The 18,677-nt window shown below is 45.6% G+C and overlaps 1 protein-coding gene across 1 annotated transcript; it reads right to left on the reverse strand.

Moving 5' to 3' along the window:
* Nucleotides 1–14,521: 14,521 nt before the first annotated feature.
* Nucleotides 14,522–17,497, reverse strand: LOC120685112 (disease resistance protein Pik-2-like). Its single transcript, XM_039966949.1, has 4 exons — nt 17,405–17,497; nt 16,682–17,284; nt 16,204–16,274; nt 14,522–16,094 (listed from the first exon to the last, which is right to left on the reverse strand). The coding sequence occupies exons 1-4, from the start codon at nt 17,495–17,497 to the stop codon at nt 14,522–14,524; spliced, it is 2,340 nt and encodes a 779-aa protein (XP_039822883.1).
* Nucleotides 17,498–18,677: the final 1,180 nt, after the last annotated feature.

Genomic DNA, 18,677 nt, shown 5'->3' on the forward strand with positions numbered 1-18,677 from the left:
GCTCAGTTTGCTTACAGCAAACGAGATGTCAGGTCTTGTAGCGCTCGCTAAATACATTAATGAACCAATGATCTGAGAATATCTCAGCAGATCTCGCATTATCCCTTTTTTCTTTCTAAGAATTAAACTGGCATCATATGGTGTTGAGACAGGTTTATAGTCGCTATAACCAAAGCGACTTAACACCTTCTCCACATAGTGAGACTGTGTAAGAATCACCCCACCATTGATCTCTTTTACCAGTTTTATATTAAGGATAACATCAGCTTCTCCCAGATCCTTCATCTCAAAATTTTGAGATAAAAACTCTTTGACTTCCTTAATCACATTAAGGCTAGTGCCAAAGATCAGTATGTCATCCACATACAAGCACAAAATCACTCCTTCAGCCCCACCATAGCGATAGTACACACATCTGTCAGCTTCGTTCACAACAAAGCCGGCAGAGGTCAAAGTTCTATCAAACTTTTCATGCCACTGCTTAGGCGCTTGCTTGAGACCATATAAAGATTTTAACAACTTACAAACCATTCCTTCTTGGCCCTTTGATACAAACCCATCCGGCTGATCCATATAGATCTCCTCTTCTAACTCTCCATTGAGGAAAGCCGTCTTAACGTCCATCTGATGAACGAGAAGACCATAAGAGGCTGCCAGGGAAAGTAACACTCGAATTGTGGTCAATCGGGCAACTGGTGAATAAGTGTCAAAGAAATCTTCTCCTTCTTTTTGGGTATAACCCTTGGCCACAAGCCTAGCCTTGTACTTTTCAATAGTACCATCTGGCCTAAGCTTTTTCTTGAACACCCACTTGCATCCAACCGGTTTACATCCATAAGGACGTTCAACGACCTCCCAAGTTCCATTAGACATAATAGAATCCATCTCACTCCTTACTGCTTCCTTCCAATAGTCAGCATCAGGAGATGAATATGCCTCTTCAATGGTTCTGGGTGTATCATCTATGAGGTATACAATGAAATCATCACCAAAAGACTTTACAGTCCTTTGTCTTTTGCTCTTTCTCGGAGCATCATTGTTATCCTCCTCAGGATTTTCTACAAGTGTATGTTCATTGTGTTCTATCGGCTCAGCAGAGCCATCATCCTCGATGAACTCTTGCCTAGATAAACTTGTTTCATCTCTCATGGGAAAAATGTTTTCAAAAACTGTAGCATCTCTGGACTCCATTATAGTACCAACATGCATGTCAGGTACTCCAGATTTCACTATTAAAAATCTATATCCAACGCTGTGAATAGCATAACCTAGAAAGATATAATCCACAGTTTTAGGTCCAAGCTTACGTTTCTTGGTTATTGGCACACTCACTTTTGCCAAACAACCCCATGTACGTAAGTATGACAGTGTTGGCCTTTTCTTCTCCCATTCCTCGAATGGAGTTATCTCTTTATTCTTTGTAGGAACACGGTTTAGGACATGACATGCAGTCAATATAGCCTCACCCCACCATTCCTTGGAAAGTTCCGCTGTATCTAACATGGCGTTAACCAAATCCGTTAGAGTGCGGTTCTTTCTTTCGGCAACCCCATTTGACTGAGGTGAATAGGGAGGCGTCCTTTCATGAATAATACCATGTTCCTCGCAGAATAAAGCAAATAAATTTGAGAAATACTCACCACCACGATCTGACCTAACTCTTTTGATCTTTCTCTCAAGTTGGTTTTCTACTTCAGCTTTATAGATTTTAAAGTAGTGTAAAGCTTCATCTTTTGACTTCAACAAATAGATGTAACAAAATCTAGTACTATCATCAATCAAAGTCATGAAATATTTTTTACCACCTTTTGTCAACACTCCATTCATTTCGCGCAAATCGGAATGAATTAATTCTAAGGGTGCCAAGCTCCTTGCCTCCGCGGTCTTATGAGGCTTACGAGTTTGTTTTGATTCAACACATACATGACACTTAGAATTTTTGACAAAAGTGAACTTTGGAATTAAGCTCAAATTAGCTAAGCGCATCATACAACCAAAATTAACGTGACAAAGCCTCGAATGCCAAACATTTGTTTCATCAATGTTAATAACATTGTATGCAATTTCATTACAAACATCTGACAAAGAAAGACGGAACAAGCCTCCGCTTTCATAACCTTTTCCAACAAAAGTACCAAACTTAGACAAGATACATTTATTGGACTCAAAGACTAATTTGAAACCATCTCTACACAGTAGAGAGCCGCTGACTAAATTCTTCTTGATGGTGGGGACATGCTGCACGTTCTTCAGCTACACGGTCTTCCCCGAAGTAAACTTCAGATTTACCGTACCAACACCAAGAACACGCACATGTGATCCGTTCCCCATCAGCAAGGAGGAAGTCCCGCCGGTCTGGTAAGAAGAGAACAAAGAAGCATCAGCACAACACATGAATATTAGCACCAGTGTCAACCCACCACTCGGGTGAACCAAAGACTGAAAGAACAGTAGGTAATAAATTACCGTACCCCGAAGTTCCTCCAGGCTTGCTAATAACCATGTTGGCGGAGTCGTTGCCTTTGCGGTTCGGACACTTTGCAGCAAAGTGATCCGTACTAGCGCACACATAGCAAGCTCCCGTCTTCTTCTTCTTCTTCTTAAAAGTGGTTGTCTTCTTAGTCTTTGATTGGTTCTGCGGTGGCTTTTTCTTGTTCTTGTGGGAGTTGTTCTTCTGAACAAGATTGGCACTTGAAGCACCAACAACTCCTTTCCCACGTATGTCCTTTGCTCTTGCCTTCTCCTCAACATCAAGAGTCCCTATGAGTCCATCTATTGTGAACTCCTGTCTCTTGTGTTTTAGAGAAGTAGCAAAGTCCCTCCAAGAAGGTGGCAGCTTAGAGATTATACCTCCGGCCACAAACTTATTGGGTAACACACATGGGGACTCTTTGCTGCAATTTTTGAGATCTTTTGCCAGAGTATGTATTTCATGAGCCTGTTCCACTACAGAACGGTCTTCGACCATCCTGTACTCAAGGAACTGCTCCATGATATACAACTCACTCCCGGCGTCAGATACTCCATATTGAGCCTCAAGAGCATCCCACAATGCTTTGCCAGTTGGCAGCCGGATATAAGAATCCACCAGGTTATCACCGAGAACACTAATGATCAAGCCTCGAAAGAGAATATCAGCCTCATCGAACGCACTCCCTTCCTCTGGAGAGAATTGTTCAGGCTTACCCTCTTTCACATAGATCACTCTCGATAGTGTTAACCACAGTATAAGCCGCTCTTGCCAACGTTTGTAATTTGAACCATCAAAAGGTGGTGGTTTGATTGATGCAGCAAAGCTAGATACCGAAAGCCTATTAACACAATTAGGTTTTTGGATTGTTAGATATCTAGGCAATTTTCGGTATATTTTAATTCCAAATATTAATATCAATTTCATGATATAGATGAGTGATAATGTGTGTACAAAATATGTGCATGTGTTCATGTTATTCTCACTAATAAGCATGAACAAAGAATTAAACCAGAGTAGGTTTAGTAAGTACCCCAAGGCGGGACCAGTGCCGGAGGCACCGGTTGCGCTGTTACCAGCTGGAATAGACATGCTATTCGACTGATCTTGCTCGAAGTAGCCGAACTATGTCGATGCAGGAAGATGTTCGCAGTGCAGTCCCACGAACGGTTACGCCGGGAAGTAGACGAAGTAGTCGTTCGCACGAGCGGTTACGCCGAGAAGTAGACGAAGGAGTCGTTCAGGGAGCGAGCAGTCGCGTCAAGACGCTTCCCAAAAACCTAATTGCCCGCGTCCCGTGCAGGACCTTCAGCGAGCAGAGGTTCCGGAGGCCCTGCTCTCGCTAGACCTGTGCGCGCAGTGCTAGCGGTGGGGAAGGCAGAAAGTAGCTGAGGGAGAAGGGAGAGGTCTCCTGAAGAGGAGTACCTGGATGAGTGCTTGAGATGAGTGAGGATGAGAGGAGAGGGTGCTGGTTTATATAGGCACGATATGCCTCAGGTTCAACGAACCTGGACATCATGAATGGCTTTGATGAGCGGCAGTTAATGTGCCTCATGTTCAACGAACCTGGACATCGTAAAGAGCCTTCAATGTCCGGTCATTAGTGACGACATTAACTCTCTGTTTTAATACTCTTTACTGCAAAACATCCTTCTCATCTCAGCACATCACGTCGCACCGCACCGCACCGCACCGGCACCTGCACGTCACATCCGGCCGCGCACGCGCATGCGCACGCGCACCGCTCGTCCGGCCGGCCGCGCCGCGCCGCGCTGCGCCATGCCTCGTCTCGGCCACGGCCACGGCCCGGCCCGGCCCGGCTTGGCGAGGCGAGCGAGCGCGCGCGCGCGTGTGGTTCACCGTCCTCCTCTTACCGGCTTCACAAGTGGTGTACACGAAGTCCACCTTTTAAGTCGGTTGAGATCCTCCTCAATTCCCGGTACGGAATTAAGCATTGATTCCCTAGCATTAATAGTGGGTTTTAAATTCTTTTAATGCTTTAGAAGTAATGGGCCAAGCCCATTACTCCAACAAAAACATCCCAATCTGGACACAGCTGGCTCTATCTTTTTCAGGGCCCTAGGGCTAACATGATACTTTGGACCCTTTAGACTAAAAGTTCTTTATATTTGAAATTTATCAAACATAGGGGCCCGTGGAACTAATTTTTAGTATCAAAATTACAGTATACATTATGAATAATAAAAATTACTTTGCAATACATGTATAGCTCAAAATATAACAATAGTGTAACAAAAAACAAAAATATAATGCTTACTGTGATCGTGTGTCTGTTGTCCGCCATACTTAGCCTTGCCGTTCGCTAATTGAGGAGCGAATTAGATTGGTGTCGGTGTATCCTCTCCTCAGCTAAAACCCATAATAGCATGAGCGAGTGGGCTGCCAAGGTCGTGGTGGTGGCAAGAAACAAAAATGAAACTTCAGAACGTGCCTGCGAGAGAAAAACGCTTCGCCTGGGTCGCCCCCCGCGCGGCGGCTAGGGCGAAACCCTAGCGCCGCACCGCCCCGTCCCCCCTCCCCTCCCTCCTCCACCTCGCTGCCGCCGGAGACGAGCCGCCGGAAGCTCGTGCGTGCTCCTGAGGAAGGCGGCAGCGAGGCTTTCACTGGGGGTGGGTGCGGGTGTCCTACGCGGCGAGGTGCTCGGCAGCCATGGCGGCGGCGTCGCGGTGGGGCGCAGCGGCAACACGGCGGGGCCGCGGACGAGGAGCCTAGGAGGTGGAAGGGGTTGGCGTGCGGCGGCTGCTTCCTCCGGCGGCGGTGGCGGCGGGAACTGGTGGCGCGGCGGTGCCGCCGGTTCCTGTCGGTGAATGGTCTGGGGCGCTAGATCCGCTGCCCCGGTGGGCCGATCTAGCTTCCCCGAGCCTGGATCTGCTGGCTACGGCAACGTGCGGCGGCGGCGGTGGTTGGTGGTGCGGGGGCAGGGACGCCGAGTCTTCGTGTTTCGGCTGTGCTCCGGCTGTGCTGCGGCGGCGGCGTGGCGTACGGCGGGTCTCCGGCGGATGGTTCGGCTCCGCCATGGTGGTGGGGCCGGGGTGGCCAAGTGGTGCTCCGTGGCACCATGGTGGTGCTTCGGGGCATGCCGGCGCTCCTCCAGCGGTGCCTCGCCAGGTCGCTGGATTCGGCCGCCGGTTCGTTACCACTGGGCGGACCGTTTTGCGCTGCAGGCTAGGGTGCGCTCCGGGCGAAAGCTATAGTGACGGCACCCTCGGGCGTCGTTCTCCCTGTTGGGGGCGCCAGGCGGAGCCGTTCCACTTGTTGCATGAAAGGTTTCTGGGTGAAAACCCTGTCCACTTGTGGACGAGCGTCGGCGTCATCTTTGAACGTCGGATCCTTCTTGAAGGCTTCATTTCGAGATCGGGTCTTGCCTTGTGGCGGTGTGTTTCCATTGGTGGGGGAAGACGGCATTGGGTGGAAGTGGTCTGGGGGTGGTGGTGATTCGTCCGTGGCTGTGTTGGGAGGTGCTGAGGGCTCATGGTTGCTGGTTGGCTGTGGGTCGGCGCTTGTGGTGCGGTGGTGATCCCGGTGGCGGCAAGGTTATCTTTGAGCTACGGCGGCTTAGCGAATCTTGGCGAAGCAGTATCCAGCGGCGGTGCGTCGCTTCAAGGTGGTTGCTTCTGTGTTGTGAGGAGGTGGATGTGGCGAGGCCCCCACGAGTTTGAGGTGCTGAGGTGTCTTGAGGGTCAAGATTTGGCTTTGCTTAGCAGTGGTGGCCGGGTGATCGACGACTATGGGCGTGTGGCTCGAGGTTGACGGCGCTATGGTGGAGGAGCTATGGGTCTCTACTCAAGCTTGCAGCGGGCTGCATCAGTTTTGGCGTGGAACATCATTACATGACGGCGTTTGCTTTGGTAGATTCTTGTTGGTTCCTTTCCTAGGGTGTGGTGGTGTGGCGTCGTGTTGGGTTTTCGCTCGGTTTTCCTTAATTAACTGAGCATTGTACGGTTTGGCCTCATTTCCCTTAATATGAGGCACCTTCTTCTTATATGATGTGGCAGTGCTCCTGCCTTAATTTCATAAAAAAAGAACGTGCCTGCGCTCCACAAATGGTTAGGCTACAAACTTGATGACTTCCCTACACTGTACGTCATGGCTTGGGGTGGTAAAGAGCCTCAAATTTTAACATAGATAATCTAAGATCGGGTCCTAAAAGAGCTAGTCTCTTATCTTATTCAATTTTGAGATAAAAATATATAAGGATCTAAATATATCGTGAAGACAGCACTAAAGCCATGATCCATTACCACCCACTCATGGCCTCACCAGCTGGTTTGTGATGGTTATTATAACAATTAGAAAATTATATGTCCTACCTATATGGTCTTGGACCCCTGGCTCCATGGCCCCCCGGCGGTCGCACTGGTTGCCCCTCCCCTATATTAAGCCACAGAATCCCCTGCGGTAAACTGGAGTGCGCTAGGGAAACTGGCTCGACCCACTATACCGATGAGCCGGCGCTCTACCAGGACTTAGCCCACCGGAGCCCAACCAACCAAGGTCTCGGACCTAACTCAACCCAAAAAAACTATGGGTGAGAACTGCCCCCTTATATATATTATGCTCCCCTACCATCAATTTCTGATGTGAGACTAAATCTAACAATCACCCCCGTCACACATCAGACCCAACTCTTCCATCACAAGCAACCCGAATGATGTTCTATATGCCCCAAGTCCAACTCTCCAGCCACACACAACCCGTGAGACCTTCCGAAGACGTTCGCGGGCTCCCCTGTCACCATATGACCCTGGAGATATTCCAGATTTCGTAACCTTCAACTCTGAGACCACTTGTTAGGGTGCGCAGCGGAAACCAGCCTGGCCCACTATACCCACTGGAGTCTAACCAACCAAGGTCTCGGGACTTAACTCAAAAGACTAGTTTGATGGGTGAGGACTGCCCCTTATATATTGTGCTCCCTCACCATCAATTTCTGATGTAGGACTAAATCTAACAATTGCTAGACATTGGCCCTCCACGGTGACGAGCCGCCCGCTAATCTCCACGCAGTGAAACAACGATTGAATCTATTGAGATATTGGAGGGTACCGACAACACTTCTATGCTGTGTAGAATCAGCTGGTCCGAGTGGATCTCCTTCATGGAGAGTTTCTCTGAAACTGGCAAGGGCGTTGTAACTGCCTTACATTCACTCATCCCAACTCGTTTTAACACATCAACAGCATATTTTCCTTGTGATAAAATTATGCCATCTTGTACACGATTCACTTCTATTCCAAGAAAATAGTGGAGATCCCCTAAATCATTTAGAGCAAATTTTTTGTTAAGATCTTGCAGCAGGGCCGTAGTTGCTTCTGGTGTAGAACTGACAACTATTATGTCATCGACATAAACAAGCATAAATATTGTGACATTGCCCTTTGATAAAAGAATAATGAAGTATCTACTTTTGATGCCTTGAAGCCCAACTCCTGCAACTTTGTACTCAGCCTTGAGTACCACGCTCTCGGTGCCTGTTTGAGCCCATACAAAGCTTTGTCTAGCTTGCAAATATATGTAGGTATAGAAGAGTTTTCATACCCAGGCGGCTGTCTCATATATACATCTTCTTCAAGAACCCCATGAAGGAGGGCATTTTGTTCATCCAATTGTCGTAAGCTCCATCTTTTAGAAATAGCAAGAGACAAAACAACTCTAATAGTAGCAGCTTTAACTACAAGGCTAAAGGTATCCTCATAGTCAATTCCATACCTTTGCTTAAAGACTTTTGCTAGTAAATGGGCTTTATACCTATCCAGGCTTCCATCGGCTTTTCTCTTGACTTTATAAACCCATTTACAGTCAATGATGTTGATGCCCTTCTGAGGTGGAACTAAATGCCATGTCTTATCCTCATAAGTGCGCCATATTCTGCATCCATTGCCTCCTTCTAATGTTTACTGCCTAGGGCCTCCTCAAGACTCTGAGGTTCACCAGAAGATGAAAACCAACCATATCTAATAGTGCCATCAGTATATACCTTTTTCTTGCTAATCCCGCTTTGCGGCCGTGTTTTTGGCCTCACAGGTTCCGGACCAACGACAGAGGATCCTGCTTGTTCTTCTACAGTCATGGTTGGCGCAGCTGCTGGCTGAAGATTCAAGGAGGACCCTTCTGCAGACACATGTGCAGGAGAGCTATCAGAAACTCCCATGGGCACATGCGACGTAGCAGCACTGAGTTGGCTTTCAGAGTTGTTAACAGATGCGCTTGCCGGAGCCGATCGTGCTGGAGAAGAACCTGGCGTGCCATCCATGTTTGTCTGCACCTGATTTGGTTGTGATTCCAATGCATGCGGCACACCCAGATTATCTCCATGCACCCCTGCGCCTGTGTTATTTCCTGCAACATCTTCATTAGAACTATCAGATGCATTAGGATTAGGAAAATTAAGCATATGGTCATCTAGTTGTTCTCCCCCTGGATCAGATGCTATAGAATAGACAAGGCCAGGATCAAGAAGAGATATTTCTGCTCAAAGTCGAGCGCCTGCATTTGGATGCATTTGAGCAAAGGGAAAAACAGTTTCATCAAAAGTCACATCTCTTGAGATATAGACATGGCCGGATGAGGGATCAAGACACTTGAAGCCTTTATGCAATTGCTATACCCCAAGAAAACACATTGTTTTGATCAGAATTGGAGCTTATGTGTGTTGTAGGGGCGCAAATTCGGCCAACAAGCACAGCCGAACACCCTAAAAGCTGAATAGTCAGGTTTTTGTTTGAATAGGCATTCAAGAGGAGTCTCATAATGAATAATTTTACTGGGAATTCGGTTAATGATATAGGTAGCTGACAGAAAGGCTTCCTCCCAATATTTCAACGGCATGGATGCCTGAGCATCATGGATCCGCTTGGGATAACAAGATGAATACGGGATTGATCCACTACTACAGAAAGGGTCTTTGATCCTCTACATTTGTCTTAGCCGGTATTGGGCCCGGACTAATATGGACATTTGTACCGGTTCCAACAGCTAGAGAATGAAAGTGCTCTTTAGTCTCGGTTGGAGCCACAAACCGGGACCAAAGGTCTATATTTAGTCATATGTGTTGTGTAGGTGGGGTGACAAGGAAGCTGTGCACGAGGTAAGAGGTCTCGGGTTCAATTCCAATGGGGCACAAAATTTCTTTAGCGTCACAGACCCTTTAGTAGCAACCGGGACTAAAGCCTGGGATCTTTAATTAGTCCCTGATTCATAGTCCCGGTTGCTACAATCGGGACTACATAGGGTTGAGAACCAGGACAAGGTGTAGTTTTTATAGTAGTGATCCTTGGATTACTTCATGAGGTCCGGTTACAAGCCACTTCTAGATCTAATCAAAAATAGAATGGTAAAAAGTTCAAATCAAAGAGCCACTCCTCTCTCCCTCCCTCAAACTCTAAAAATCTCTCTCACAAAACAAATGAAAGAACCTAAAAAAAAAGAGATAGCTGTCCAGCACCCATACACATATATATAGGCGCGGCTAAAAGATCAAAACACCCTTATATGAAGCACACAGCCCAAATACCCCTTAGGGATAAAACCATTCAAGTTTTTACCGGACCACCGCACGGACACGCCACCTTCACGATCTTGCTTCGCCTCGACGCAAACTTCACGATGACACCACATGCCCTCCATCACAGCCATCCTACTGCACCGGACGCGCCCCTAATTTTGAAGCCAAACCGGTTAAACTCTCTTGCATGACCCACAAGACGTGACTAACCGACGTCGATGCATGTGTAGCCTCCGCTAAGCTTTGACGCCTTCAAGTCTTTCGCACTCCCACCACACGGGCAGCCTACTCGAGCTTGCCATTGCCTTTCTCCATGACTTGTCTGATGCCGTCTTCATCACCATCTCGCCCTTCATGTGTACTCTTGCTCAGATCATGCACAATGTGGATCGCACATTACTCCGCACGGACTCCTCGGGGTCCCTCGGCGCCAAGCCTCCACTTGTCCTTCACCATCGCATGATGTATCGGCACCAAGTCTCTTGCTTGCCCATCATCACCGCATGGTCTATCGCATCTAAGCTAGAGCTCGCCTTTCACCATGTGCCATCGACCCCTATGTCGCATCCTATGCCTGCAAATTACAAGCCAAGAGATACATCAAATTCACGCAACATTATCAATCACTGACGGGGTTGAATAACACGGGTACCCTAAAGCACGGTCCTTAGGTGCCTAATCATGGGATTAGCCTGCCCCGATCGGACAGCCTGGCCGATCAGGAAAATGTGAAGCCACGGCCGACCTACCGGCAGAGGAAGCTCCGGCGGCCCAACAGCCATCCGAGCTCGGGCCACGTGGCTCCTTCCTGACCCATGGTGTCGCGAGGGGTAACGGAGGCCTGAGCCGACCTTGGAATGCGGAATCAGCCCCGAGGTGACCTGGGGAAGGTGCAGGCGGCATTAACTGGACTAACCCCAACAAGACGTCCGTGCGCACGCCTCGCCCGACATCCAGGATAGGGACGCAAGGACAGAAGGAATGTCCCTGGTCAGCTGGGCCATCATGACGCCACGACCGGTGCTCACGCTGGCCGCACTTCCTCTGCAGGGTTGACAGGACAGCCCGTACCAAGTCACCCTCCGCAACCAGGCGTAGAGTAAAGGGAGTGCCACGCTAGCAGGCCCCACCTTGGACCAAGCGACAAGGGGAGAACAAGGCGCCTGACCTCTCAAGCCCCGCGAGGGAGGCCTAGCATGCCGACCAAGCAAGAGACCCTCCCCCGCGCACCAGGCTGGGGGGGGGGGGGGGGGGGGGGGGGGGGGCGAAGCATGATGGTGCCATCCCCTACCATAGTGGAGGTGGACGAGGCCGAGGCTAAGACTGATGGCGCCGTGGATTGGGGACACAAGATCTCGCGATAGGACGCGGCGGAGCACGATCAACCGAGGACCCCGGACAGGACATGTGTATTGACACCGATCTCCTCCCCCGGGATGACGAGCTTGGGAAGGAGACACCACCCCTTTCTCGCATTGTAGCCCAGCCCACCAGAAGTATAAGGGGAACTGGGCTTCCTCTCACACAAGAGGACACACACATTCGGACACTCACAGACACACTCACCTCACTTACAAGCGCCCTGTTGTAAGCACCCAACATTCAAATGCAAGGAACACGAAGAGCACCACCCATACTGGACGTGTAGGGCCATCGAGCCACCGAGAAGCACGGTGCAAATTACTAGCCGGTGATCGAAACACCGGCAATCACTCATCATTCTAGCATAAATCTTCTTCTTCGTTCCACCTTCAACCTTGCAATGTATTCACACGGCATCAATCCATCACATCTCTCGTTTGCTTAGAAACTTGATGTCGGGATTATCTATTGCTTGTTGAATCTTTCGCATAAATCTTCGCCTAGCGCATGGGTGTGAGGAGATATTGACATCGCCTCTAGAAACGTAGTGGCATCAAGAAGTGCCACCAATGTCAACACCAGCATCATGCCAGACAAGAGCTTCCTCAAACAGTGTCCATTAGCATCCGGCGTCAACACGGACCTGCAGTTAGGGTGCTAGAACTTCATTTCAAAATTGTACCATTGACCTGCAGTTAGGGTGCTAGAACTTCATTTCAAAATTGTACCGATAATATTCCCTCGATCAGGTGTTATCTAGAGTTGGTTACTCTGCCCCAAACTGGAATTGCTTTGGGTGCTAGAACTTCATTTCGAAATTGTACCGATAATATTCCCTAGATCAAATGTTATCTAGAGTTGGTTACTCTGCCCCAAACTGGAATTGCCTTGGGTGCTAGAACTTCATTTCGAAATTGTACTGATTATATGTAAATAGAAATTTGAAAAAAAATTAAACTGATTTACTATTTTCTAGATGTTAAATAAATTTCTTATGGCCATCGAAATTAACTCCAAATTGAACTAGGGTGCATCTAATAAAATATAAAATTACACAAAAATTATATTTAGGCTCATATGTTCCATTCTAGCCCATACATTTAGAAATAGATGAAATTTCAATTGTCTTCAAGGGGAAATTCAAACTTCTATCTCCAAATTACCACATAATAATTACAATAATATCTATATTGGGTCACAAAAATCTACAAATTGACATGCAACTTATTTTTGGTGCGTAAGATTATATTGACATAAAATTTTTGAATATTTTTAATAAAGTAGCCCATATATTGTTCACAAAAGGACCTCTCTCACATAATTTCTTATAACTCAAATCAAACTGTAAGATTTTGATATCTCATAATATTTTTGAACTCGTATGCGCCTAAATTTTGGATATAACCTTATGTTCACCAGAATATTACGAAATCTGAAGTAACATTGCCAATTGTTATGCCAAACATACTTTCCTATTCTCTATTGGGGGGAAAAATAAGACATGTAAAGGATCCAAGTAATAGCAATTAACATACAAACAAACACAACTAAATACAAGATCATTACTTTAGAAAAATTTAGGAAAAATCAACGAATTGGAGTTCTTATGATAGAGAAATATATACTAGTTCTAAATTTTAATTGCGGATTAAAAAGAGAAAGATGAACCACACATGTTCTTTGCATTGCGAGAATAAACAATTGAAAACATTCTATTATGAATGTTATCACGATTGGATGTATGCTGTGGTAAGGTGCACAGCTAACATAAGAACAGCTCAGTGGCAACTCTAATATAATTAATGATTGCAATTTGCTTGTTGATTTGGATAATTCATAAAAAATGTGAAATTTGCATGGAGGCTTATGGAAAAAGCCTAAGAAATACAATGTTTCTTTGGTGGTTCAACTCACCAGCCAAGAAAATGCACAGTTTCCTTAGCGGTTCAGCCAAACAGCCAAGAAAATACACCATTTCCCGGCGGTTCAGCCGAACAGCCAAGAAAATGCATCGATTCCATGGCGGGCGGGACTGCACCGGACTGGGTTTGCGTGCGCCTGTCTGCAAGGAATTGTTTTCTATTATTATCATTAACATTAGCAGATTTATTGTTCAAACCAAATGTATAGTTTTTGGAGGCTCAGATTAAAAAGAATGCATGCGTTGCTCAACGTTAAGCCAAGGAATGACATTCAAGAGAGGGTCCAAGATTCACTTCATTGCATTGAGGGGCATAATTGTCTTTTAACATACCAGCTTATCAGCATAATGATGGAAAATTTGAAATATTGACGGTAAATGAAGCGAGGAATTTCAATGGCACTCAAGGAATCACTATAATTTCTACCGGCATTCAAGAAATCTATTATCTTATTATTTGGCCAACAAACAGAGTCTCCATGTTCGCTCTCAGGGTCAAGAAATTCCCACATTAATCAGAGAAAAATAGAGAAATAAAAATTACCTACTACTGTCATTATGATAAAAATTAGCCTAAAATACCATTGTGCCTAATTAAATATCACCCACCAAAGCCATTATGAAAAATTAAATATAAAATATCATTTAGCTATGTATCAGTTACAAACATATACTATTAATAAAAACAACAATCAATCAAAATAAATCAAAAATAAGAATAATTATATGCCTAATATTATTAAAGCTCAACAAATCAAATTGTTATTATATGGTAGATCATATTTGAATTAGTTTAACCAACAATAAGACATAATTTACGATAATAAACAGGGTGATGTATGATAAAAAAAATAGTATAATCTTTAAGTAAGAATACAATTACATGCAAATTTTTAAATTTTCGATACTAGTCGTGCAAATGCACGGTAGCCTAGTTCATTATAAAGTCAATTCCCTTATGCTGTATTCCTTGTTGTGAGCTCCAATAAATAAAACTCTAATAATAATGAATAGTTGAGTGGCCGGATATCCCGTGCAAATGCAAGACTAAAGGCCATTCTCCCCTCTAAAAATGCATCACAGTATTTATTGTTCACACCTTTTTGCTGACAAAACTAGATATACATTAGCAGTAAGGAAAAAATAGAAGGAAACGATGAACACCACTGGCTGTGAGTTGCTCCGCAAACACCAGGGATGATAACGACGGGTACAGTAAAATCTTGAGCTTTCGAAGCACCCATCAGGATGAACGTGGTTCCACCAGCTTCAAAGTAGGTCTATTCGGATGCTGGGCAACTGTTTGCCGCAATTCTTCCTTGACTGTGTCGTCAAAGGATCCCTTGAGACTGACATCCTTGAGTGCAGTCGTGCGTTCTAGCCCAGAAAAGTTCAATGACGACCCATCGAAACAGCGAACCTGCAGCAGTTCTAGCTCTTTCATCTCCCTATCAGCAAACTTCACATGCAAGTTGGAGCTGCAAGCAATCTCGAGGACCTTGAGTTCACAGAATTGGATGGGTGTAGACCATGCCACACCATCCATTTGGTCACAAAACTGGAGCTCAACATCTTGGTCTGTTTTGAAATGAAGGCGTAGAGTCTGCAGCCTTCTTATCTGCCCAAGGACCCGTAGGCAGCTCCAGTGTTCGAACTTCTCTACATGTACCTTCATCTTAAGGCGCTGTAGATTCCTTGGAGTGGTAATTTTATGCAACCATTCCAAATCCTTCTCCATGTGGAGCTGCAGTGACAGTGATTCCAAGTGGACGTGCCCCTCAATAGCAGAAAAGAACCCCTTGATGTTTCTCCTGTTGATGCCAGACACCCCAAGCTTGCGAAGTTGAGTAAGGTTCTTGAATAACTGCTGAATGTCCATATCACTCGTGGCGCTGATGTTGATAACACCAAGCGTGTGTAAGGATATGAGTGCTGCAGTCTTTGTGGGCACCTTAACGCCATCACAAGCAGCAACATGTCCATACCTACCCCACTTTGTTGTTGATGGCTCCTCATCCATGAGCGCTACACTGGTACCAGCACGAACATACTGCAGCATCCGCAGCTTGCTGATGCTAACTGGAAGCTTGGCAACATAGGTGTGTCTGATATCCAGAGTCTGGAGCTGTTTCAGGCCACCCAAGGAATCTGGGAGACAAGAAACCTTTGCGCATCTTCTAATGGAGAGGAACTTGAGGCGAAGTAGATGCGCCACGATCTGTTCAACGTCATCATTCTTCACGTTTGTGTCCTCCAGATCGAGCACACGAAGCACTCTCATTCTGTGAGATATGAAGAAAGGCCTCCACTCTCTAGAAACTGTCAAAGACCGTAGCCGTGAGAAGTTCAAGCTGTCGAGCACAAACTTGTCTCTCTTCCAGCTGCTCCCAATGGCCAAGTGCTGTCCTGCACGTTGTACATTCAGACTGCTTTCTCCCTGCAGTACAGTGATTTCAAGTGGAAGGAAAATGTTCTCTTTTGTTTCCTGTGAGATGATGTAGTCGAGGAACAAAGAGTTGACTTGGAAAGAAGTCCCGCTCATGTGACCGGCCCCGGAAGATGTCTGTGCGGGCTTATCTATCATACCAAGGGCGCCAAGGTTGCCTAAGAGCTTCTCCGTGAATTCAACCTTGCTGTTGCTGTCAAGACCCTCACAATAGCCCTCCGCGATCCACCGCCTCACCAAACGGCTCCGCCGAATTATGCTGCTTTGAGTAAAAAGTGACAGATAGAAGATGCATTTCTTGAGGACAAGCTTGAAAGCTTGAATGCATTGTAGTGAATACGTCCCTAAAGCTGTCAAGCCCTTTGCTGGTCTTCAACTCATACATAAAGTTAGCATTCAGGCGCATCTCCTGTATGATGTTTGGTGCTTTGTTGAAGTAGTTGCCTAAAGCAACTATTAATTTAGGAAGTCTTCCGCACTTGTTTATGATAAATCCCGCTTCATCCATCATGTTGTGATCTGGATTAGATGTTCCTGCGCCTTTAATTACCTGTTGAGTGGAAAATATTAGAAGTACATTATGCAAAAGGACTACCTAAGTATCATTAGATAAAACTACTTCATACACCGCTATTCCTAATTATAGGCCGTTTTGGCTTTTCCAGATATATAGCTTTTGTTACGATACATAGCAAAAACTGATCCATAGCAAAAATGATGTATAGTGTTTTTTGATAGGAGGCAGGGCATGGTGTAGAAAGACTGATCTAGCTAGGTTATATGGTGGTGGTCGGAACTGTCTCGGTTGATTATTTTGTTTAATTTGTCGTGGTTTCAGTTTATAAAATATACAATCTTAATATGGGAAAGTCCAAAGGAAAATAAACTACGAGTTCAATAATTTGGTCATTAAGACATATGTGTCTAGTGTGGGCATAGCACGGGTTAAGGACAAACCTCCTCGAAGAGACGAAGGGCCGTTTTAGCTTCTAGCCCTTTGAGGATGCAAACTGCATCATCTGACGTTGCACAATGTCTGGCAACACTTTCTTCCCTGGTAATAACGATGATACAACTTTTAGAAGCTTTTGATATCAAGTTTGCTTTTATCAGGTCCCAATCTTCTTTGGACTGTAAGTCGTCAATAACCAGGAGCCACTGCAGTTCTTCCCGTTCCAGAAGATCCCACCATGCCAGGACTATATCTTCGCCTTCTGATGGTGGGTAGTGGTAAATGTCTCCATCGGCTGTGAACTGGTAAATACCCTTACACAAGTCCACGATATCGAATGGATGGGGTGCACTGACCCAAGCGTTTGTGAACCTCCATGCAGGACTAGCACGGTCGTTAAAGAGGGTTTTGACAAGAAATGATTTGCCAACACCAGCAATCCCACACACTGAGACGACACGGTGCGCCTCGGCGCTGAGTGCCAATTTTACCTGATCAGCAAGTTTCTTCGCTTCAGAATCATGTGCAATGAGAGGGCTGAAATCTTCTTCACTAAGGGGACGAGGGGCTGTTCCCTGCAACTGCAACTTCGTGATCGCCCTCCTCACCTGCAAATAAACAAGAAGCGGCAGGATGATAAAACTAGCATATATGAGTTGCTTGGGCGAACGTATGTATATGTGCAAGATGCAATAAACATCACACATGACAGAAGCCCACTAATTTACACACGCCTCCGGATCAGCTTTTCTTGGTAGTTGGTATACGAGCAAGGCTAATGATTTAGCCCGCTGCTGGCTGCAAGAATCTTTGCAGCTCATCTCTCAGCCTACTTGTGTAGTGGTTTAGCTCTCCACCATTAATACATGGTCCACTTGTCTATTTTACAAAATTTCTTGATTCTTGTGTCGAATCTGACTGTAAGCTTACAGTCCACTTCTTATCTCTCTCCTCCACCTCTGCATTCAGTCTGCTTATAGGCTACTGTAATACTTGTTCTACGAAACCCGCAAACGGTCCCCGCCAACTTTTCTGTTTCCAGAAACTATTAAAGAAATATTTGCAGGAATTTTTTTTATGAAGTCTCTCGGAGAAAAGTCTTCTGAAAATATCTTTTAGCAAACTTTTCGACAAAACAGATTTAGAAAACTTTCTCTTACTCTATATATAGAACAATTTCAAAATATTAAACTTTTGCCAAAAGGCCCGCCTCTCTTGCCAGGATCATTGCTGTGCTCTCACCACCTGACATTGAATGGCATGCTGTCCTCAACGCCCGTTCTGGGATACTGTACTCGCAGATCCCCCACCACCAATCATTGCTGTTGTGTGGATCAACTAGCCAATTCGGCCGCCAGACGTGGGATCCCACTGGTCAAGCATGGATCGCTTCTTCAGATATGCTGGGCTCCTCTGTGGATTTCGTTGCTTTTAAGTTTTAAGTAATGAAATTAGGGCTCTGCCCCGTTGGAAGAAAAAAAAAGATAAGCTGGGCTCAAAATTTATTGGAAAATAATACAAACCACTTCAGCGTAGCTTGGTTCCTGTGCTTTTCAACCGTGCTATTCTAGACCCACATTAGATTAACATTTTGTCAAAATTTCACCAAAGTTTCATGAATTTCTTTGTTTTTGCCAAAAATAAACGGAAAAAAAACTGCAATCCCGATGACCAAGCTTTCGCCAGTCGCCTCCCTGTACATGTGGTGATCCGGCCACTATTTGCTTGTGAATCCCAACTAGCTGCCACTGCCCATGCATCGTCACGGTGCCGGCCTTTAGAACAATTTAAGCGGAGAGTGAATGGGATCGGGAAATTGAAAATGATGAGCCGAGGCTGAACGAATATAGAAGACTATTAAAATATCAAGGAATGAACTTTGAAAATTCAAAAACTTCTCTCTAAAAATCTGGCCCACACATCTCGTAATAACCATCCTATCAATACTATGCTGAATAATCAACTAATATAGTTTCTTTCCCCTAGGTAGATTAAAGGAGA

Source organism: Panicum virgatum, chromosome 8N (assembly GCF_016808335.1).
Source record: "Panicum virgatum strain AP13 chromosome 8N, P.virgatum_v5, whole genome shotgun sequence".
In the NCBI taxonomy this organism is placed as follows: Eukaryota; Viridiplantae; Streptophyta; class Magnoliopsida; order Poales; family Poaceae; genus Panicum; species Panicum virgatum.

Coding starts and splice junctions, on each gene's coding strand:
- LOC120685112 (XM_039966949.1), bottom strand. CDS start 17,497: ATGAGCTGCAAAGATTCTTGCAGCCAGCAGCGGGCTAAATCATTAGCC. Junction 17,285..17,404: donor AAGCTGATCCGGAGGCGTGT/GTAAATTAGTGG, acceptor GTTTATTTGCAG/GTGAGGAGGGCGATCACGAA. Junction 16,095..16,203: donor GCGGGATTTATCATAAACAA/GTGCGGAAGACT, acceptor TATGAGTTGAAG/ACCAGCAAAGGGCTTGACAG.